Source organism: Melospiza georgiana, chromosome Z (assembly GCF_028018845.1).
Source record: "Melospiza georgiana isolate bMelGeo1 chromosome Z, bMelGeo1.pri, whole genome shotgun sequence".
Taxonomy (NCBI): domain Eukaryota; kingdom Metazoa; phylum Chordata; class Aves; order Passeriformes; family Passerellidae; genus Melospiza; species Melospiza georgiana.
The window spans coordinates 65893527-65915625 of NC_080465.1; the positions used below are offsets into that span (position 1 = coordinate 65893527).

At 40.7% G+C, this 22099-nt stretch overlaps 1 protein-coding gene across 4 annotated transcripts in view; it reads left to right on the forward strand.

Moving 5' to 3' along the window:
- Positions 1–20410, forward strand: part of FAM172A (family with sequence similarity 172 member A) — a 254598-nt gene extending 234188 nt beyond the window's left edge. For all 4 annotated transcript variants that reach the window (XM_058044104.1, XM_058044107.1, XM_058044106.1 and 1 more), the window contains one exon: positions 19544–20410. In XM_058044104.1, the coding sequence (XP_057900087.1) occupies positions 19544–19686 (143 nt within the window). In that variant the 3' untranslated portion in view covers positions 19687–20410. The remainder of the gene's footprint in view (positions 1–19543) is intronic.
- Positions 20411–22099: the final 1689 nt, after the last annotated feature.

Genomic DNA, 22099 nt, shown 5'->3' on the forward strand with positions numbered 1-22099 from the left:
CACCATGCAATAACATGACCCATAACTTCAAGCTTCCAGGTGATGGAGTCAAATCTCAAGTGATCCATAGGATGTTTAGTCCCTAGAATTGTAAACCACGTCATGTGTAAGGCAAAAAGCACTGATTTTAAGCACTGCTACTTGATGTGCTGTGTTTTTTTGTTGATGACGCTTTGTGAAAGTGCCAGGTTTTCATCATTTTATAGTTAAAGCTTGTTACAAATCATAACTCAAACATTCCTCCTAGCAAAAGTGCCACAGCAGAAATTCATGCTGCTGCTTGCACAATGATCCATCTTTATTTTCTTTGAAAAGGCTTGAAGGGGGCCTGTATGGATTGCAAAGCTAGCAATTTTATGAAAAGACTTTTTTCCCCCAGGTATTTATCTTTAAAAAGTGAAAAGCTAAATTCTTTTAGTCTTGTTTTTATTCTGGCTTCAGATTCTTCACTGTCTTATTCCCATTCTTTATGCACATTAACTAAAGATGGTCTTATATTAGTATATGTATCATGAGCCCTTTAAAGAAAACTCACCTACCTGCCTGCTTCCCAAGAAGCCTGCCAATTAGTCTTTACAGTTAATGACATCACTTCAGTTTTGGAGGTAGATATTTTGAAGAGGAAGAACTTGAAAAACCCAAAAACATTAGTAAAGCCCAGTAACTATTGTTCAGCAAACTAATTCATGTCTTATGCGCATTCCACATTTCATAATGGGTTAGCTGCTGAGTTTCTCACTTTAGAGAGTTAAACAGATGGGATATTGCTATTTTAAGAAAGAAATGTTTGTGCTAGTGGCCAGTTTGTATTCAGGAGAAAGAGAATAGAAGAGTTCTTGTCCTGAAAATCTGACTAGTAATTGGAAAGTTTTAACCAAATAATTGAGAAAATTATGCACACGAGAGCACTGACTGCTAGGGCATCTGCACGTAGGTGCTGTTAGAAGGGACAGCATTTTACTTCCCTGTTGTGTCAGGAAATTTAAAACATACTGGTAAGTGCATGGGTTAAGAGTCTGCTGGAATAAATCAAGGTGTTATAAAATTATGCCTTTTCAGAGCCACTAATAAGTGGGATTTTTGCATTAGCAGTTTGTGTAGTACTGCACAGAACCAAGGTAGAGCATCCTGTGGTGCTAAGCAAAAAATCCTGCTGAGAGTATGTATAGCAACACCTGTCACTGCCAAACCCAGGATGGATGTTGTGATGTGGCACTAGTAAACAGAGCAACAAACGATAGTTCTTAAAAGATACTGGGTCATAAAACATGAATAAGAGTGTGCAACATGTGTAGTGTTATTAAAATGGTAACATGTTGCATGAGCAGTGTAATTGCCGTAAATATACTACTGAACGTGAATGTTTATAGGGTGATTTCCTCTTTGGGCATATTAATGCTTTCATAATTTTCATGGCTTGTTACATATTTCATATGAGTATTAGGTATCTGCTTTTGAAAAGAAGCCTTCTATGACTTGACTGGACTCAGCAGATTTGCTGTATTTGAAATTGATCAATTAGATCGGTTGGGGGGGTAATTGATTCTGCTTGCTGCAGAGCAGCCTGTGGCTCAGTCATCATTCCTTTTTATCCTATTCAAAGAAAACTGTCATATTAGCACAGAAATGTATGTGCTAGCAGCTGATGCAAGAAAAAGAAACCACGCATGGCTGTCATTCCAAAATAAGTAACTCATATATGTCGTAGAATCATATATCATATAAAGTTAAAATTTGGATGCTGGTTCTTTCCTATAAGATACTTATTAAAACTGCCATTGGTGATACTAAATCTGCCATTTATGATCATTTGCATGATTCTTCATACAGCTTTTTCATTTATTCATTTTCCTTATCACTGTTCTGATAAACAAATGTCAACAAAAAAAAAAAGTAACTGTTATCTAAAGCCACAGAAGCAAACTGCAGGGATAAGTCTACAAATGCATGTGATGTGATTACAGAGTAATATTGCTTTTAGTGACCAGCCATTCTTACCTCCAACAATGTATGAAGTATTTAAATTTTTATTGACTTATGTTACAGTGAAAGACCAGCTGAAGCTCATGTTAGAGCATGAACAAGATACAAACATTTTGTGCTTCATACTTTTGTACTCCTACCTGTTGTATCCTTCAAAACCACTTTGTCCCCTGCAGTGAATGCAGCTCTGCAGATCCTTTCTTTTACCACTAGATTTGCAGTACCACAGGGTTTGCGCCTCCCCAGACCAAGCCAACCTGTGATATCCCGTGGAATTGCCACATTCAGCCTATCACCAGTGTTACTCAGCTCCTCTGCTAGTTTAGATGCTGATGCATCTGAGATTTTTGGTGGACTGTGCATCACCCTAAAAAAAAGTTGTGGGTAGGCTTGCAAAGTAATTATTTTGTCTTAAACAAGGTTTATTTGGAATGGGTAGGAAAACAGAATAACAGACTGCTGTGAAACAAAAGTCACCTCACTTACATGTTTGCAGGAAGGGATCCTGTTGGATCACACAGTGTCATTAAAGGACTGATGATTTCTACAAATTGCTCTCAGTTATCATCTCAGAAAATAATGAAATAATAGAAACATGTAGCTTTCAGTTGCCTTGTTGTGTGGCTTTCAGTTTCCTTCTTGTGTACCTCATCCATTTTTTCATAACAAACCATTGTTTCTGTATTACCTCTTATATGTGATCGCAACTACATGATGCAACTACATACTCAAGTTAAAATAGCAGTTACTGTGAGGTAGATGTATAAGAATGACCATTAGGGGAAGCTTTACTCTTCTTTGACTGCTGGGAATTTAGGTAACCTGGGAACTTTGAATGTATAAGAGTCATGTCTTTCCACCAGCAGAGATTAGAGAGTCAGTTCAGCTGTGAGCTGCTTGCAGTGAGATTCGTGTCTATAGATGCTCAAAAAAATCCTCCTTGGAGCCTGGGGCTCTGTAAAGTTTTTTTCTGTTAATGAGATTAATTCCTTATTGATAGTTTAAAAAATAACCATTAGTCTTTAAATACCTAGGGGTTTTTATCCAAACACAACTTCTTTCACTGCCCATGTAATAGCCAATATACATTTCAAAGCAGTGTATTACAGGGGTTTCCCATATTCAAATTGTGTTACATTCTCCTTCGTTTACTCATTGTACTGCATTGAAATGAAGTTATTTCACATTTTGTTGCAAAAGCCTCATCTGTTTGGACCAGTTCTCTCTACTCCCAGGCAATAGCTGCAGGTCAACAGAGGCATCTGGTAGAGAAATGCACAAGTGATGCTCAAGGGCAGCATAACACTCTCTGCAAGGTCAGCACAAGCTGTACCAGAGCAGCACCAGTAAGCACCATCCCCCGTCAGTTTTGTGTGAACCATTTTGACATTGACTAAACTGAATGTCCTTAACTTGTCCCTTCAGCATACATGCTTCAAATATTCTCCTAATACAGTTTTCTGTGTGTAATTTGTTTTCTTCAACCACAATAAGACTAAGAAAGGCAATTTTATCATGTGACGTTCTATGTCTGCATGTCATTGCAGAGGTGGAGATTTCAGACATGGAGTTTGAGCTCAGAGGCACGGGATGGTGAAGCAAGGTAAAGGTGCTGAGAGTATTAGTGCACTAGATTGTTACCTTCTCTGTAACCCACAGCCAAGGGAGAATGAAACATTGGCAGTTTTGTCTTTGCCTAGAGAGACTGACTCTCCCATAAGGCAGCTCCTACCTAGTTTGGAGAGTCATGAGAGTCATGTGCCACTGTGCCTCTCCTCCCCTCCATGTCTCACCTGCCCCTGCTGTGTCCAGACTGTCTGCTGTTCCTCTGGTCTGCCTCCAAACCTCTTTTTGCAGCCTGTTCCCTGCTTTTCAAGGTCTTTCCTTCTCCTGCAGAGGTGTTTCCTTCACCATTCTTGGTGTTCCTATGCCACTTCTTTGATCTTTTTACAGTCAGCCTCATGTCTTGATTCACTCACCCTGCTCCCCAGGGACTAGATCTCCTCTCTATTTACATTAGGCTGCTTTTTTCCCCATTTTCCCCTTGTTCTGCCTGCATTTGGAGCCCAAGACAGAGTGCTGTCTGCACTTAGTTCCTGTGCCTGATGCCACATTAGAGTGCAACATCTGGCAGTGGCAAAAAAAATGTCTGGCTTAGCCCTGTAGATTCTGGGCAAACAGCATCTTCAGAGGAATCTTTGGCCACTTAGACTTGCAGATTCTGGGGACTCTGTGCTGAGCATATGCTAATGAGTTTTTACAAAGGCTTGTGACTAGGCAAAAAGCTGGCTGTTTTTTCATGGGAATTGCAAAAGGACACCAGGGGTCTTACCTTCCAGATTTCAAACTGTGAAGAATAGAGACAGAGGAGCTACTCAGCAAAATTCTTGTAAGACCTTTTTTTTATTTTTTTGTTTGTTTCGTTTTTTTTTATTCCTCCCAGCAGGGTCAAAATATGTTTTCCCTCAGTCTTATTTCCTGAAGTGCCTAAATCCTCTCACTTAAAATGTAAAAAAATAATAATAATAATCAGCCTAAGGCAGCGATGGAGCCTGGAAATTTTCATCCCAAATACCTAGCTTGGCAAAATATATAAACAACTGAAAAGAAGCTCTTATAAAGGGAATTATTGAGATCCCAAACTACAGAGGACTTGCTTGCTTATACACAAAAGGCATATAAGAATTCCTCTGTGATCCATTTGGGATACGAAACTCAATTAAAAAGAATCCGCTTTTCATATTTCAGAAATCCACCTTAAGTAATGGGTGTCATAAGGAAACATTTGATTTCAGCACTTCTCGGGCCATACCAAAGCTGTTGCAACCAGTTGATTTGTTAAGTATGTCACAGATTTATTTTATCAGTTTTCTTGTGGGATTTTGTGGGGTTTTTACTGAATCTCTTTTGTTGTGAAACATAATTTAAGTACTTACATGCACTTAGAAGTACAGCCCAGTCAGCATTGTACAAGTTGAGCAGTAGGATTCCTTTAGTGCACATCTTTAGTATCTCCTGGGCAGAAAATATGAAAATGATAGATGAGGTTATTCTTAATTTAGACCAGTAGCAAACTTGTTTCCTACCAGCATCCTTGGTCCTAGGCTTACAGGGCAAATCCTGATGCTTCCACCTCTTGCCATGGTAGTAGATGAGATGTGGTGTTTCTACCACAGGTGGATTTACATGCCCCATTTCTCTTGCTGTGAAAGAGCAGGAGCACCTTGTCAGTGTGCAGCATGGGGCATGGTGTCCTTCACGCCAAAGCTCTGTGGAGGCTTCTGCAGCTGCAGAAGGCAATGCCTTGGTGAGCAGGCTTCACTGTTCCTCGTGCAGCTGCAGAGGAGCTGCTGTTGCAGTCCAGTTTTGCTAAAGACATTGTGGCATGGAAGCAGGTTTGCCTTGGGGTGTGAGTTCTTTGCAGTAAGAAGCAGCAAGTCGTTTTGACCACACCCATTGTTCCCATTGCAGATGCTGAGATGCATGGCACAAAGTTTCCTGTGCCTGGCTGCTGCTTTCCCCAGCTTCGCAAAGGAAAGCAAACCCCACATTTACAGTGCTGTGTCCCCTTCCTCAAAGGAAGTCTTGTAGGCTTTGAGTGTGTGTCTGAATGCAGATCTGGAAAAACAATTCTGGTACCTGTGAGAATGTGGAATATTTGCACTGTAAAACTTCATTTGGAAAGTAACAGTCGTGGCTGCAGAGACACTGATGTGAAGTGTTTGTCATTCTGGAACTGTAAAACAAGGTAAAACTTGTGGGAATGTTGTTGACTTCAAGGTCTTTGCTTTTTAGTCACTCATACACTCTTCACTTTTCACAACAGAGTGAAAAAAATTGTTTTCTTAATTTAATATTGTGGTTGTAGTGTTTCCTTTATCCTCAGACTAACAGGAAATGGTCCATCACAGCACAAGTTTTCCTCAAGTGTTCACATATGATCTCCTCTCTAACTTTCCTGTACAGGAGACAGTTTTCATATTATCTCATTGCAGGATTTTATGAGCGATGACTGTCAAACTTTAGGTGTCTGTGCATTTGTGCATATTGATATTGGTCTCATTTAGACAAATTTCAGCCTCAATCTTTGTTTTTATGATGAAGTCTCTTCCCTAATGTGTCAATAGTTTGCTTTAAAATTGCTTGAAAAAATTCAATGTATGGTGCTTCAGACAAATTAAACCAAAATGGAGCAATAAGTATTAAATATTAAGAGAAATGCATGGGCCATCAACAAAAGAACTCCCCAATTGTATTTAAGTTATTTTCTTCATGCTTTTTTAATGTAATATTTGTAGGCCAGCTGTGGCAATAACTAATAGTTTTAATGCAAGATGACATAACTCCAGTTCAGTGATTCTTCAGAGAGAAACTACCTTGACAACTTCCTTTTATTTTGTTCTAATTTTGTGAAAAAAAACAAAGCTGAGCTTCTTGATGTAAGGAAAAAAAATAATTTGAAACACCGAATTTTGAAACTCATTTAAATATTTCATCTCTCTTGCACTTCCAAATATACTTCACTGGCAGTTTCTGTTTCTATTCCCAGTTCCCAAGGTTTAACCATCTTTTTGGATAGAAGAAACTGTCATTTTCTTTAGAACTACTAAATGCATGGCAAAAAATCTCTGCTATGACACAAGGGATTTTTCTTGATTTTTCCAGTTTGTCTCAAGAGCCCTGGTTCTGCTGGAAGATTCCACATGGAAAGATCAGTTATTAGAACAATATTGTATTTTGAAGTGAAAATTGCATTTGCAAATACAAGGCAAATGCATTGTTTTCTGTCTTTGGAGTTTGGGGTTTATTTTTCCTCTGGCTGGTGAGGAAATCATAAATTGTTTCTTCAATGTCGAAGTGACTGTGTCAGCTTGAAGATACAGCTTTGGAGCTTGATGTTACCTATTGTATTTTTTTTTTAAGGGTAATAGTGAAGTCCCTGTTCTGAAATAAATATGATCTCCCAAATTAAGCTTATTTAGTTAGTTTAGCATTTAAATGGAATGGTTAGAAACCTTACCATTCAGTAATTGGGTGTCTAAAATTGGATTATCAGAAAAACTCTGATTTTTGAGTTGTTTTGTGTCCTGATGTGTTTTCTCTGTGGCTGTAAAGTAGAACATAAGTTGCAATTTCTCCAGGAGAAACCCCTATCTGTTCTCATCCCACTGACTGCTGGGTCTCACTGAGCTTTCTCCAGCCGCATCTCAGCAATGGGGCCCCACCAGTCACACAGGCAAGCCCATAGTAAATATCCGCAGCTCTAAAGGATTTATTTGGTTGGGGGGCTTTTTTTTCCTTAATACGAACTTAATATTTCCCTTCACGTTCATCCCAGACTTTTGAGTTCTCTCTTCTACTGTTGGCAGACCCACCTCCCACACTGATGTTCATGTCTGACTCCCCTAGACAGGGATGTCAGGAGAGCTGTTGGCAGAGGTCAGCACATGCCAGCACACAACATGCCTTCTCATCTTATCTGCCGTGCGCCTGCCTTCGGCTTCGCTCTGCCTGCGCCTCACTTCACTGCCTCCCCCACCTGATGCCTGTCTTGAACTCTTTGCTGCGTGACTGGCTTGCTGCCCTTGCATCCTGAGCATCACCCATGACTGATTTTGGGTGGTGCTGTTCAGAAGAGGTGGGAACCAAGGCACATGCACTGTGCATTTCCAGGCAGAGCTGCTGTCTGCTGTAATAAGGAGGAGTGTTAAGCAGGGAGTGAATGCAGCTTTATGATCATTAATCTCAAACAGTCCCTCTAGTGACATCTCTGAGGTTAAGTCAGAAGTGTGATATTATTAAACTTAGTTAAATTTAGTGTAATTCACACCTGCAGAGCCTTTTTTGAATGTGTTTAGTCTTAAATTGCCAGTTTCCATTATATAGGGGCTTTACAGTATCCCTCACTAAGCCTTGATGTGTTATGAATTAGGCTGCAGAAGCCTATAATCCAGATGACGTATGAAAACCCCTCAAGTTTCGGAGTACTTTTGAGACAAATATACAATTAATTTAATTTGCAACACTAAGCAGTGATGGTAACCCTACAAAAAATTATTTTCTTCTTTATTTGTTCTCACAGTGTAGGTGTGGAAATGGGGTCACCGGAGATCTCTTTTGCAAAGTCCTGCTTATGAGCTGTGTTTTTTGCCCAGTGCAGTTGATCCTTGCCACACACTTCACCTCATCAGGCTGTAGTAGGCGCAGACCTGTATTGATTACCACGACTTGTGGGAGAGAAAAATCTTAGCACTTCAAATTTGGTATAAATTATAAATAGCATCTCCAAAGACTGTGAGTCACACAAGTGTCACTCTTCTGAGGCAGCCATATGTAAAGTTGTTGTTGTAGAGGTTATTAATTTTATGATTGCAGCACAGGTGTACTTGACCCACAACAATGATCATTGTCCATAAAATCCCACCATCTAGGTTCAGTCACCTGCCTCCTTCAAGAATGGTCATTACCGACACCTAGCAAAGGTTATGCTAATAAAAGAAAGTTAATCCCCACTATATTGGTGTAAATTCACTGGTGAAATCACCATCTTCTCACCATTTTTCTCACTAGTACAGCTATGCAGTGGGTCATATAAGTCCTAGGTGGCCACGATGGGGGCATGTAATACATGTACATATATAAACAGTAGTTGGTGTGATGCAAACAAGAAATATTTATATGGTATGGGTTAGTCATAAATTACTTACTACAAGTGCACAAGGGTTATTCACACCTCAAATATACAAATTTTTATTTTTTCCATAAATTTATTTATACTTACTTGACATAACTAAAATTTTATCAAACTTAAAGGAATTTGTTATTTACTCCCCAAACATGATTTTCTTAACTCCATTTGTTAGTTGTTGTGTGTATTCAGCTTCATCTCCCATGGCATTTTACAAACTCAGATATGTTTCCTTTCCATTAAATCATTAAGAAAATGCCCTGAATTTCCCATGAAACTATCATTCTCACCTAGGAGATAAATATCTCATTTCTCTGATTCTGCAGAGTAGGGCAACTGCAATTTCAGATTTGTCCTCTTTTTCTGCCCTCACCACTACATCCGGGTAGTAGGGTCATCTGGTGTTCAGCTTTTTTAATGCTTGCCAAATACTTGTCTGACTTGCCAGTCAGACCTGGGAAAACATGGAGAAGAAAGATGTGTTGGATGCCAGCAGCTGGAAGACAAAGGTGTTTGTGAGGAGAAACTGGATGGGTGCACTAGCAGTGAGGTAGAGGAAGTCTTCCTGAAATGGCTGAAGTAAAGGCAGAAAAAGGCAGAAATTGGTGGGCCATGAGAACAGGTCAGCTGAGATCAGTGTGTGGATGAGATGGAGCAAGATCACAGCCAGGCACTGAGCATGAGTTCAAGGAGAACTGCCAGGTGAGCAAGTTATAGAAGAAGAATTCAGAATTGGATTTCCTGGAGAAACAGGTGTTCTGGGGAAACAGATGTCCCACATGGATGAAAAACAGGCAAGGAGTGGGAAGAGATTCATTTGAAATGAAGGCTTAGGAAGGAGATCAAAGGGCATTCCTGCCACTGTGGCTTGGACACATACTTAGCATTATGGGGCAGGAGGAGAGGGGGACATGGAAACACTATATCTGCCTGAGACCCTTGGGAATATTTTCACTGCCAAACCTGATGTGTTTCTGTGCATGTACAGAAGTGATATCGTTATAAGGTGCAAACTTTAAGGTCAGGAGTTGAGGTGTTTGTGGAGCTTAGACACCTCAGGGTGTGGTGAGTGACTGAATTGGGATTTTCAGGATCACTTGGATTTAGGCTCTTCAGTTTCACCTCTCTTGATGCAAGGAAGTGATTCCTTTGCAGCAGGTGGTGGGTCCTGAATTTGGTCTCCAGCAAAAGCAGGAAAGCAGCCCCATCTTAGCCCACCATTTGCTAACCCCATTTCCACCATCCTGCAGGAGCAGCTGTCAGAAGGGGAGGATCAGGTGCAGATGAAGTAAGGTTTCCCACAGGACCAAAGTTGGCACTGTAGAGGTAGCACTTGGATTCTTGAGATTTTTTCATTTTACCTGTCCACACAATTAGCCTCTGAAGACAAATCAAGAGGAAGTGCCTTTTCTGTGACTGCTCCAGGACTAGGGAGAGGATGAATGGTGCCAGTGGCACATTGGAGGAGTTTGTGTTGAGTTAGGTTAGGTAGGTTAGGTTAGGTTAGGTTAGGTTAGGTTAGGTTAGGTTAGGTTAGGTTAGGTTAGGTTAGGTTAGGGCCAGCCAGAGGCAGAAGTCCCAAGATGAAGCAGATGGGTTAGTGAATACCATTGTGCCTGTGAAAGTGCTCTGGACTTGGATTGACTGTAGTCTTTTGTCTACACAGATACAACAGGACACTATAATCAAAGTAAAAAATTCAGGAGGAAAACATGCTTTTGAACTATTTCTTATCTAGAAGATTATAAACATTTTCCACTGTGGGAAGGGAGAGTTAGTGTATTCATTCAAGGCTTGCAAGGTATGAATTCAGATTCTCACTAAAATCATAAAAACACACTGGGTTTCATGCCCCATGCATGTTCTCATTGCAGCTTGTTCCTTAGACACAGGCTCATTCCTGTGCCCCAGAAGACTTAATTTACTTCCACAGCTGCTGTGTCAGCATCCGCACCAGTCTTCAAGCTCTGTTTGTGGTGTGAAAGAACAGAAAATTATATTCTGCTACTTTATTTTAAAATTGCTTTAGTGTAATTTGTTCGTGTGTTCAAAACTTCACACGAATCGTCAAGTAGTATGTGCTTATCCTGCTAGTGATTAAGAACCTTTTTACATCTTCAGTGTATGGGGTGTCTCTTCTGTCATGTTAACATGTTTTAAAGCTTTGCTGCCTCTCCTAGCTGCTCTTTGGTGCCCACATTGCCAGCCTAACCCATTTCCATGGTGTTGCATTAGCTGCTGTGTTTTTGGAAAGTGCAAAACTGTGTTGGTTTATGCATATGCTGCTGGTACATCCAGATGTTTGATGGCACAATTACTATTTAGAAACAAATAATCATAAAATATCATTACAAAGAGGAGCTATTTTCTAAGCAGCTGGTTGTTTCCCTTGTCCTGGTATCACTGATGAATTTCTTGCATTAGTAGAGTTCTTACAAGATAGCAAGAGTGTGTATCCTTCAGGTCTCTGCCCATGGGCAGTAAAAAGCTATGGGATTTTGGAATAAACTCAGATTTAAAAATCAGCCTGTGGGTATTTAAGATTAAAGTAACTTGCAGGAATTGCTGCAGAATGTTTTAAATTAGTTTAAATATAGTTTATAAAACCTGTATGCTTGTTAACATCGGCGGCATTGCTGCATGAACAGAGCCCTGCTGTGGGCTCAGCAGAGCTTAGGTCCATTCCTCATTTTGGCTGAGCCACTTGGTTTGCAAAAGCATAGTAATGATGACTTCTCCCTTACAAAACTCTGTTAGATGTGTCTTTGCAAAGCAGTGAGGAGAAGGGGGTATAACTGATGGCTTGCATTGTGCTGCAGCATGTTAAGATCTGTCAGGTATATTAGTATTTTTCAGGTTTATAACCTGTGGAAGCTGTGAGGCTTGAACAGTTGGTTTTCAGTGGTTTCACCCAAGAAGTCTTGTGGTTGTAAGTTCTCTCATAAAGTGATGAGTTCTGAGCAAGTCAAAACTTCCTTTATTTAAAAGCCAATTTTCCCTTCTCCTAGTTGAGAAAATAATTGTTTCAAATGCTATCTACTTTATTTGTGCTCTTGCTTGCAATTTTTTATAGGTGTTTTTCCTAATTCATGATAGAAAATATTCATGGGCATTTAAAAAATTGTCTCACTCACATGTATTATTCAATTGCTTCAGACTTACTGTGAAGTACCTTGCTAAGACAATCAATTTTGTTGCTTAGATAAAGCCAATGAAGTCACAGAAGCAACGAGCTTGGATAGAAAGAAACTCAGGAAGTTACTTAATTTGTCCATATTGCCCAGGGTGAGGTCAGCTATACCCATAATATTCCTAAGACATGGTTAATTTCCATTGGTGAGATCCTGCACCTACCATTGGTATGTTCTTAGCCCAAAAATATCTTTGTAAGATGTAACCTGAGTATACCACCTCGCATTTGTCAGGTAAGGAATTTTTATACTTGAATTACATACAGTAAGGGTAAAGTTACAGGTATGGATAGATAGATGGAGGGATAGATAGGCAGACAGACAGACAGTGTTGTTGATACACATACTATGTAGATGGAGATGGATATATGAAGATTGTATAGAGATAGGGATAAAGATAGCAGTAGAGAGGTGAACACATATATCAATATAAATACAACTTCAAACCCTACCTTCTCTCTGCATGGTACACCATTTTAACACGAGTTTTAAAATCTATGGTTGCATAATATTGCACACATCTTTACTGGATCTCTTCTTCAAGGAAATGGCTTGCTCTCCTGCTAAAATTTATTGCATTGGAAATTGCTGCCTCTGAGAATGTTGTTCAGACACCATCTTTACCTTTTTTAATATATACTCAAAAGAAAATTGCTTGACTCTGGTGAACCAGAAAATGACCTAACTTTGGGTAACCTGTGCTCAGGAGAGAATGACCTCACAAGTTTTACTTATTTGGCCAGTTCACATGTAGAGGAACAATCAAATGACCTGTGCTCGTAGGACTGCCCTTAATATTAAATAAAGGGTAGTGAAAAATAATGATGGTCGTGTTAGAACTCCTATCTCTTTCCTACTTTGCAGACCTTGCTTGCAATGAGCTTTTGTTTGGATCTTTGCATCTTGTTGCTCAGAGGACAAGAGAAATTTACAATTTTTTTTTTACTGTTTTTAATCACTTGCTTCTTGTGGGAAGTTGGTGTGCTGTAAACAAGGAGTGGAAGAAAAGTGAATTGCAAGTATGGGAGTTCAAAGGTGAACTTTTTTCTCAGTAGGATGCTTGTTGCTCTGTTTTCATCATCCCACTAAAGATTATTATAGATAATAAGTGTCCAACAAAAGTAAGAACTGCTTTGTGTCACAGTAGATAATAACTAAGTAAAAAATTTCTTTGGTGTGTGTAGTCTAGTTTCCAGCATTGCCATGATTTTTCTTTTATTGAGTCTTAACCAGTTTATTGTGTGTCTAAGCCCACTTAATAAGCTGTATTTCATGTCTTCAAATGGTTCTGTTTCTTCCCTCTTGGCTTCTCTAAAGAATTCATGTCCCTACAGTTACTTTCAGGTTATTATCATGTCCATGACTACACAAACGATTACTTCTTAGCCAAACTAAACACATCAAAGCTTGGGGATTGTTTTGAGGTTGAGTTGTTTTATGTCCCCTCAGAAATTACTGTTTTCATTTCATTAGTTGGTGTTTAGCTTATGTCTTAGTTTTGCCTAAGTTTTTAATCATTCTTTACCATTGTGACATCTAGGAGTGCTTAAAAACTCCTGAGGTCATTGAATCTCAATGTTCTTGAGCTTATGGACTCATTCACAATTTTTCCTGAAGCTCTCATTTTCCTAGTCAGAACTATTGCATGACTTTAGTCAAGATGTATTTTTTTTTTTAATCTCCTTTTCTGTTAGCTTTACTGGGGATGCTCTGAGAGCTTCTTCTGTTTTGGATTTGAGACCTGGATGTTTACATCACTAGACCAAAATAGTCAAAAAGACACAATAATTTCTTCCCATGCAGATCAACAGGGTAAAGGAATTTTCAGTAGAGAAACCTTACAAATTAAAAGTAGTTATGTCATACTTGATCGTATCTGATTTACTGGAGAGTAAAAAATTGAAATTCCTGTTCAGAAATAGCTTTGTGATACGAAGTAAATTGTTAGCATACAGAAAGATGGATGCAGGACAGGCAGGTAGCATCTCTTATTCACACCTCAGTGCATATTTGAACAGTATTGTTATGTTGGTATAGAACTGAATACCTGATAATGAGAGTAGTTCCTCAGTGCGTATGTGGATAATATGATAAAGAAAGAAATTTCCATTGATTTATAACTTTCAGGAGAAAAAATCCTTTCTGAAAGGTTTGTCACACTTGTCTACCGCAGTCAAATGGAGTTGGCTTATCTGTTAGTTTACCTATAAAGGACAAATTAATTGTGTTGCTTTTCGTGTTTAATAATATTTAAAGTGTTTCATTCCTGCAAATGCCCACAAAAGTCTATATTTCAACCTCTGAACCATTTGAATCAAGTTCTGATATGACTGAGTGCCTTTTAGATACCTAGCTTGAATCATAAATGTAAAAGCAACCTGTCTACAGACAAGGTGGCTAAGCTACTTGCATTGGCATTTTGCAGCATGACAGGATCTCAGCGTAGATCATGATCACAGGGAGCAAACTCTCTGCTGAGCAAGATCTTGTTGAAGAGCAGCAGAATTCTCCATCCCAATGGGGACTAAACCCCAAGGCGTGGAACACCCTTAATTCATTTTGAAGTCCGCGCTGTTTAGCAATGAGCTGTCACTTAGAGAAGCAGACCTGAGGTCAGCCCTGTGGCTAGTATCTGTGGAGAAGCTTTTCAACCTGGAAACTTTTCTCTGCAGAAATATTTCAGCACTAAGGCATGTATGAAGATCTCTCACAGCTCCTGTGCAGCAGGAAACCTTTGTCCCACACATCTTGTAAACGCGGTGGGGGGCCACCATTGTGCTGTGCATCTTCCGAGCACCGCGGGAGGAGGCTTTTGTCTGACACAGTGGGCAGGCGCTGTAGGAGGGCACCTTTGTCCTGCACAGCCAGTAATCGCTCTGCAAGAGCGAATTATGGTGATTGCAGAGCTCTTCTCTCTCCAGACACTCTGCTTTCAGATGGAGGAATTTGTCAGCCTTGCTAGGTGAAGAGCTGCTTTTCCTGAATGGAAGTGGAAAGGAAAGACAGTGAAAGTGCCTTTGCATGCGTGTGTGCAAATGGCCATCAGGATCATTCACATAGTCATATTGCATTACCACCCCTGCCAGCACCATTCCCAGTTTCAGTCTTTGCTTTTCCTCTTCCCTGTTTTTCCTACCCATTTAGGCTGGCCTTTTGATTATTATTTCTTTGTTTCTTCCTATGTTTGTACTATCTCCTATTCAATATACTATTCCTATATTCAGTATCTATATTCTCAGTATTTTTTCAGATTACTAATAACCACATTTAAAAGACTTGAGCCCAAATACCAATCCTTCTGGGACTTCATAGGTATCTTTCCAACCCCATATTACTTCTTATTCTTTGTCTTCTCAAATGCTTTAACCACTTATCCAAAAGTTCGCCAGTGCCCATTTTCTAGAGTCCAAGATGATGTACAATGGGAAAGGCATAACGCGACATCTGTGAGATGGGATGGGATGAGATGAGATATGAGACAAGATGCTGAGTCTGGACCCTGTAGATATGTGATGTGTACTGCAGTTTCTGGTGGACATGCTGCTGGCAGCTAGAGCCAGTGCAGGTATGGCAGCACATATTTGGGAGCTGCATTACTGTAGATCTCAAGTGATTGGGGGCCCCTTGACTGGCATAAAGCAACTAATTTGCAAGTGAGAGGTAGGAGTGACCATAGCCCATTAGAGCAGTGACAGTCATAATCCATTTTAAGTGATTACATTGGTTCCCACTGCCTCAAGGCTGCCACGTTGACCTATGTCAAAAACACAGCAGTGGATAAGTCTCTCACCTGCTGATTTTTGTTATTCAATTAAGTTTGGGTTTTATCTGTTCTTGTCAAATTTGAGCCTGTTGCGTCTGCTGTTATCCTAGAGGTGTTTGTGATTTTTTATAATGTTGATCCCTTTCTTTACTGGTATTCAGACATGAATTTTATGTGTGTTAGTTAGTTTCAATTAATCCTCCATTTCTCAAATTAGAAATTTCTTTTCTTCTCATTCCCACCCCAGTCCTCTGGTGCCTACCTGATTGTACATGAATTCTCAGAAATAATTGCCAGTAGTCCAGCAAGTTCATTAACTGATTCCCTGAAGACCCACATATGCGTGTCATCCAGACCTGATAATTTGGATATTGAATTTTTAAAAGTATTCCCTTACCTGGTTTTTTGTATCAACAACTGTATTGTCAAGTTTTCATTATTTCTAGTTATATATCTCTTTATGGTACTTGGTAAATTGATTCTGGAACTTGTTCATTCTTTTACTGTTGTTACTCATTTCACCTCACACATTACTGGTTCCACCATCTCTTTGGAGCTCCTTTCCAATGATGTTATGCACATGTTAAAATATATATTCATTTCTCTCTACATCTCTTCATGCTGGCAAGTGGGAGGCTGGTTTGCTTTTTGATGTTTTTGTCATTTATTTCAGTGGAGCTAGGACTAGGAGGGATTTATACTTTTTTGTTCTGCAATTGTTGCCTTTGCATATTTTAGAGTATTCTTGCTGTTTCCCACACTTAACTGGGTTTTTATATCTTTTCCATGCTGCATGCTTCTAAGATTTCTCAAAGAACTAATGTCTGAAATCACTACATGCTGTGTAACAGCCCGTCAATTAATACAATATATAGAATCATGGTTTATCATCACAGCTGTTGAAATTAGTGAGCACTAAGAATATCTCTCTCAGAGGACCTTGTCTTTAGAGCAATTGCTTCTTATTGTCTGTCTCTTAAAAATTATTATTTCTGTTAAAAAATAGATGACTGTTCATGCATTTAATTTAGATCTGTGTACTACTAAATACACAATTGAGATTGCAGTTGTCAATGGTACTTTGGCAAAAATCTTATGGTCAAAATCTGTTGTCACCCTTAGGACATAATTCCACTTGCTTCAGTTGAATTTTCCAAGCCTTTGGTATATAAATCATAAATACACAGTGTGTGCAATGTTAAATTTTTAGAGTCTCTCTTTAGTAGTAGTTAAATGTGAATACGTAAGGGCAAAATTTGACCTTTAGAAATGACTGTAAAGGTCCAAGGCAGATACTTAGCAAGCTTTTCTTATTGCAGTATTAATCAAGCAAAGAATCATCATAATCCTGGAAACTAAATATCCATTGTAGTGATTTTATCACCAGGGAAATTGTTCATCTGCCAGTAAGATTGTTACTAGGAAAAGGAAAATAGGGAGTGTTAAAATTGCTTTAGACTGCTGAATCATTGAGTCCCTCTAGACTCAAAGCTTGAATTGTTTTTTGAGAAGAGTGGGTTAAGAGGAGTTGCCACAGGAAAGCTGTAGGTTAATCAGTTTCAGTAACACTAGTGCATATGAGCATGATCTCTCTTGGGAACATGAGGAAAGTGCATGGGAGAAGGCAGGATGAAGAAAGACACAGGGAGGCTTCAGAAACTTGCTCTTTTGTTTTGTTTTGTTTTGGCTTTTTTTTTTTTTTCCTCATTTTTTCTGGATGACCCTTTTACAGAGGAGGAAGGTTGTTGATGAAAAAGGAAGAAGGGGAAAAAAACTTATATTATTCACAGCCTATATTTTCATCTTAATCCAGTGGATATTAATGATGACTGTTACAATCAAGACAGAGAATGCAGACAGGCAGAAGTGAGAAAGATGTGATTGTGTGGGAGATATCTGTGTAGGGACCAGAAAGCCACATGGAAAGATGTTTTGCCTTCAGGGCTCAAAGAGGTGTTCACCATATGCTGGGAAGGAGGTGAAACCCCTGTGCAGGAGTGTCCTTACAGTGTGTTAGGGCAGCCTATCCCTCCATAAAATCAGCTTTGGTAGATGACTTTTGTGTGCCTGGTGGCAGTGGGCAGTCACAGTACACCCAGCCAAGCCGTAACCTCAGGGATGTGTCTGTTAGGCTGCAGGTTTTGCTAGAAGGGAAGCTTTATCCTCCTGCTGTGGTGGGCCACTTCTGTGTCTCCCAGGTGGGGAACAATTCTTGACGAGTATTGCTGTGAGGAGTCTTACAGGGTGGGTGATCTGTATTGAAAGCCACCTGCAGGATAGAGTTAGAGAAACTTCTGTGTTGGACAGGACCCTTGGGATCATGGAGCCCAACTCAACACAGCACTGCCAAGTCCAGCCCTTGATAGGATGGACTACCTCTCAGCAAAAAGAATTTCTACAATGATGGGTGAATTTAAAGGTGGAAAGCATTTGTATAAAAGGAGCATGTGGGAAATTTCTGGAAGATGTCATGAATTGTCTCTGTACAATGAATATGAAGAGGGAGAGGAAAATCTGTGTGTGCACATGACATGGATGCTCCTTGTACAAAAACATCTCTTTGTGTGAGAAGTAGTATCTTTCTAGAGAGGGCTTTTTTGAGGGCTGGTTTGCTTGTGTGATGGCTGCCTTTGAGGGAGCAGGGACGTGCAGTGTGGCAGATAGTACCTCCATCAAAGACTTTCTGGGGAGGGGGGTGGTGTGATGTGTGTGTGGACCCACCAAGGATGCTCCATGGATGGATGCCTAGAAGGTTCTGACAGGGATGTGAAGCTAGGAATGCAGAAAATGCCATGCCACAGCAGCCATCTCATATCCCCAGGTACTGATGGCCACCCTATGTCCTGCAGGGACCATCATCCACCCTGGACTGCATCCCTCTCCATCTGCCAGGCTGTGGCCCCTGTGTCCCTCATTGTTGTCACCCTCAGATTGTGATACTGTCGCAGAACTGTTGCTAGGCAACAAATGTGGTTGCTGGGTCTCAACGAATAGGTGAAGGGGAAAGTGAAGTGTTGCACCATTGTAGAGTAACCATAGCAATGACCTACTATCACAGACTAAAGAATTATCATTAGCAATGTTAAAGTATCAAACAGAGGCCCAGGATCCAAAGACTACCAGGCAGCATCTCTGCATAATTGTGTTACCCAGGAAGAGGTCCCAACTCTTTCACACCCCTTGACTGCCTATCTCCATTGTCTTGGTTTTGTTTTGGGGGTTGGTTGTGAGGGGAAGGAGGAGGGAGTGTGGTTGTTTAAATAAAGCAAATGTGTTGAGGAAGGCACTTGCAAAACAATAGAAGCATCTAGCAAAATAAAATACAGAGATAGATCTGTGTGCAGAGGGAAGATACAAATAGGAAAGGTCCACTTTACTGTCTCAATATTATCTGTGGGAGCAGGTGCACAAAGGATGCCTTCATGATGCATGAGATTTAGTTCAGATCAAGTGTTATCTTTCACTTGAAAACAGATATGCCAGGCTAAAAGTAGTATAAAATGAAAAATAAATAATATAAAGTATGTCGGAAAAGCAGACACTTTCTTTTTTCCAAGGTAGGCCAGATCAGGTGGTGCTTCAGTGACCTTTTATTAGCAGAGTGCTTTGGGACCTTCTTTTCCCAGATACGAGACATGTTGAGGATCTCTGATTGTGATGTGGGTGGCTGTGCATGTGCATACATGTATGTTTGTGCATATGTCTGTCTGCTTGTGTGTGCAGTTGTTCTTGTCAGCTGCCCCAGAGCTCAGCAGCAGGACAGCTCTGACCCTTCCGAGGCTCCCTCCAGACCAGCTGCAGCAGCTGGGTGTCTTCTGTGAGTTTTGCATTTTTGCATTTTATGGAGCATTTATCCTGTGAACACCCAGTAAGTCAGAGAACGACCCCTAGTCAAACTGTCACCTTTGTGTTTTGCAGGTACAGAACGCCATGAACTAACTTCTTGGAAGAGTTTTCCATCTATTTTCAAATTCTTCAGTGAGGCTGTAAAGGCGAAGAACAGCTTGGTGAAACCAACCCCAACAAGGCGCTCCAACAGGATAAAATATGAAGAATTCTAAAAGGAGGGGAGGAAAAAAACCCACCACCACCAATGTCTTTGCTGCTTGTTTTCTGCAAGGAGTCTCCCAGCCCCTCATTAGATTGTTTTCTTCCTAGAGCACAGGGTCGTGATATATACATCTAAATAGCGTTTTGCATTATTTCTAGATGAGTGCAACTGTCAAAGCAATATGGGTTCACTGGTTGTGCTTCCTGTGGGCTGTAACTTGGATTTTGTGCTGCCCATCAGTGTGCAGATTAAGGCTGACAGCGGTACTGCACAGTGCAGCATGGTGCAGCTCTAATTGCCCTGACATAGCCCTGCACCAAGCTGATGCCAGAATTTAACAGCTTCTTTGCAGTCCTGTTGCCTGCAGGATATTTTGCAGCTTCCTTCTATTTTGAGACAGAACAAAATACAAATTACTCTTTTCTAAAAGATGGACCTTACTCAAACCTGTTAACCAGCCTATGATTTTACACCTAGTAGCCTTCTCTTTCTCTGGGACCAAGTGGAATTGACTTCTAACTCTCTCATTTTTCTACCGGCAAGAGTGTCCAAGAAGTTTGGCTCAGAATTCTAGAAGGGCTCTGTTGTTGAAGAGTTTTTCTCTTGCTAGATCAACAGCATTATCTGTAGATCTTCTCTTCCTTTGAAAGCTCTACTTTAAAAAATGCATATTCATTAACAGGCTGGATCACACTGTGAAATATGACAGGAAAAATAAAAAAAGACACACTGCATATTCTTTTTGTTTATTATTAAACACAAAAATGCTTCCATTTTCATATGCTGAGTTTGTAATGACTTGCCATCCCATGATTATTCCCTTTTCCCTAAACTCACAGGTTCCTCCTCAATTTTCCAGTCTCTCTGATAAAGGTTGGCCAGCAGGGCTCTCTGTGTAGGGATTTCACACTGTCATGGTTTGACACTGGCACAATGCCAGTGCCCCTGTGAGAATACCCTCTCCCTGGTGTCTGCTGTGAGATGTGACCAGGAATAAGCAAAGCAGGCTCCTACTTAGAAATAAAGAAAACTTTATTAACTAAACTACAAGAAAATAACTAAACTACAAGGAAAGAAAAAAAAAACACACAAGGAAAATGAAAACTTCACAAAAGCATTTTCCTCCTCCCCCCACCAAATTCCAATATAATACATCTCCCAAATCACCAACTCTTGGTCCGGCACCACCCTTCAGAATACTCAATCCTCAGTTCATCAAGAGGAGAAGGAGTCTTTCTTTGTGCCATGGACTTCTTGTCACACATAGCACTGCCTGGAGATCCTTTGCCATCGTGACGTCTTCCTTCCATGCCAAGTGCTCTCACCACTGCACATGGACCAGGGCTGCTTCTAGGGTTCCTTTTAAAGATGCCTTGTCTCCTTCCAAAAAGGCACAGTCTCAGCTTTGGGACATCTGTCCCACCCATGTTTTTTTCACCCCCTGGATTCTGAGGCATTGACCCCCCGGAAGCAGTCTCTGTATCACAAGGAAACAGTCCATGGCTATACAAAAAATAAGAGTCCAGCAAAAAATGCCACTCCATCTTCTCCATTCTTCCAACATCTCTCTCTCTGCCCAGACCTTCATCACTCTTCTAGGAAAGGTTAATGTTCTGTAAAGTTTTCATTGTCCACAAAGGGGTTAAAAGCTCCCACAAGCGGCTGGACATCGCTGGACATTGCTGCCTCCTTTGCCTCCTTCTCCCCCCTTTCCTCCTTCTCAGCTGTGCTGCCTGCTGCCACACTTGTTTATCAAGTTTCAAGGTAACTCTCAGGCATGGCTCTGTCTCTCTCTCTGTCTCTGTCTCCCAGAAGTGTGGGGAGGGAATACTTCTCAGTAGTTCTTCAATGCTTCCACCCTTGGGCCCCTCAGGGTCAGGCCCACCTCTCCCAGGCCGCGTGGCTCTCCCCTCCGCTCAGCAGCTGGGCCAGGGGAGGAGTTGAACTCTCTCCCACCAGAAATCCCAAAGAGAACCTTCCAGGGGGGAGCCCTGCTTTTAACCCTGTGTTCTCAGAGGCGGATCCAAATGTCCCAATGGCCACATCAGGTGCCAATATTAAAATCTGAGCACCCATTGGTTTCACTACAGCATCCCAGAAATCCCATTTTCGGTCAAACCACCACACACACCATGCATATGGGGGTATGTGGTTGTAGCCATAACTGTGGTGTTAGGCAGGTTTTCTGCACTAAAACTAAGGGAAAAGATGTGCTTGATGGCATGCCCAGTGAACAAGCACTAATTAAGCTCCTTTGGTGTTGATAATACTGAATTAAAGTTGTCCTTTCTTTAATGGCCATGCCCACCTGGCCTCTGATGCTGTTAGTGACAAGGAGGTGCCACTTAGACATGACTTTTGGACCCAGTCCCGCCCTCTCCTACGCAGTGTGTCCAATCAGTCCTACAGCTGGGGGCCAGAAG